This window comes from Trichogramma pretiosum, unplaced genomic scaffold, assembly GCF_000599845.2.
Source record: "Trichogramma pretiosum strain Unisexual culture from Peru unplaced genomic scaffold, Tpre_2.0 scaffold500, whole genome shotgun sequence".
Lineage (NCBI taxonomy): Eukaryota > Metazoa > Arthropoda > Insecta > Hymenoptera > Trichogrammatidae > Trichogramma > Trichogramma pretiosum.
In genome coordinates this window covers 1-1,437 of record NW_019641168.1, presented here as the reverse complement: position 1 = coordinate 1,437, position 1,437 = coordinate 1, and the positions used below count along the sequence as shown (strand labels likewise).

General features: G+C 41.2%; 1 protein-coding gene across 1 annotated transcript; it reads left to right on the top strand.

Moving 5' to 3' along the window:
- Positions 1 to 285: 285 nt before the first annotated feature.
- LOC106657312 (uncharacterized protein K02A2.6-like) lies at positions 286 to 849 on the top strand. Its single transcript, XM_023458132.1, has one exon. It carries the CDS (start codon positions 286 to 288, stop codon positions 847 to 849), a length of 564 nt encoding a protein of 187 aa, XP_023313900.1.
- The last annotated feature ends 588 nt before the right edge of the window (positions 850 to 1,437 follow it).

Sequence of the window (1,437 nt, the reverse complement as noted above, 5' to 3'; positions counted from 1 at the left end):
GATGGTCACCCATTGACGCCGATCGGTGAGCTCTGCAATCTAACCGCGGTATTTAAAAATAAAACTATAAGCGCCTCATGTTATGTAATGCCAGGTCCCGGACCGGCACTGGTCGGTCGTCAATGGTTAACGCAATTTGGTGTATGGCCGTTAATCTTACCCGAAGTACACTCAATCAAAGAAATTGTACCGCGTGAAAACTTATGTGATTATATAAGAAATAAATACAAAGTACTGTTCGATGATTCCCCGGGAATGTACAATAAAAGCCTAACTAAAATACACATGCGCGATGATGTACGCCCGATAGCATTAAAATGCAGACATGTAGCTCTTGCACTAAAGCCATTAGTAGAAAAAGAAATAGAAAAACTCATTAGTTTAAAGCACTTGAAGCCGGTACAAATTTCCGAGTGGGCTACACCTATCGTTCCGGTACTAAAAGGAAACGGCGAAATTCGTATATGTGGCGACTTTAAGCTAACATTAAATCCGAACATAATAATAGACAAGTACCCACTCCACTCAATTGACGATATTTTTGCTAAGCTTCAAGGCGGTGTACATTTTTCGGAGCTTGATCTCAAGCATTCGTACATGCAATTTCCAGTGGACGAGGAATCATCGAACTTACTAACGATCGTCACACATAAAGGGCTATACAAATACACTAAAATACCCGAAGGTGTATCTCCGGCACCGGCCGACGTACAGCGTAAGATGGACGAGTGCTTATTAGGTGTGGACGGAGCGATCGCGTATCTTGACAATATTTATGTTACCGGCAAGACCGAAGCAGAGCACAATAAGAAACCTCGAAATGGTATGCGAGAAATTGGCGGAATGTAACTTGCGCTTAAATCTAAAAAAATGTCACTTTATGATACCAAGACTTGAAGTGCTTGGATATGTAATAGATGCTACCGGACTTCACAAATCTAAGTCAAAAGTACAAGCGATGGTCGACGCGCCACGGCCGAGTAACACAAAAGAATTGTCTTTGTTTTTGGGACTCGTAAATTTTTACGCGCGTTTTTTAGAAAATCGGTCAACGAAATTGAAACCGTTGTATGATTTACTGAACGGTAAATTGCAAAAATGGAATGTGGTGTATTGCCGAGGCAAGCTCCAGTGAGCGACTGACTGTACAGAGCACACAGTCGTACAGTGCAGATAACATCGTGCGGAGCTCATGTCCCCTATTGTCGCTATGCGGCACTTATATAATCGCTGCGCGATACATTAAAAAGCCAAATAAACGAAATAAAACGTACCGGACCCTTATAAATTGATCCAACCTTTTTTAAAATACAATAACAATCAGTTTTGATTGTTATAGTTACTCCTAAAAACTCTTGTGTTACTGGTATAGCCCCAGTAACGACGATCCTTCGACTTTTTTTGCGATTTTTTGTGCATTTTCGATATCGTCCCGAA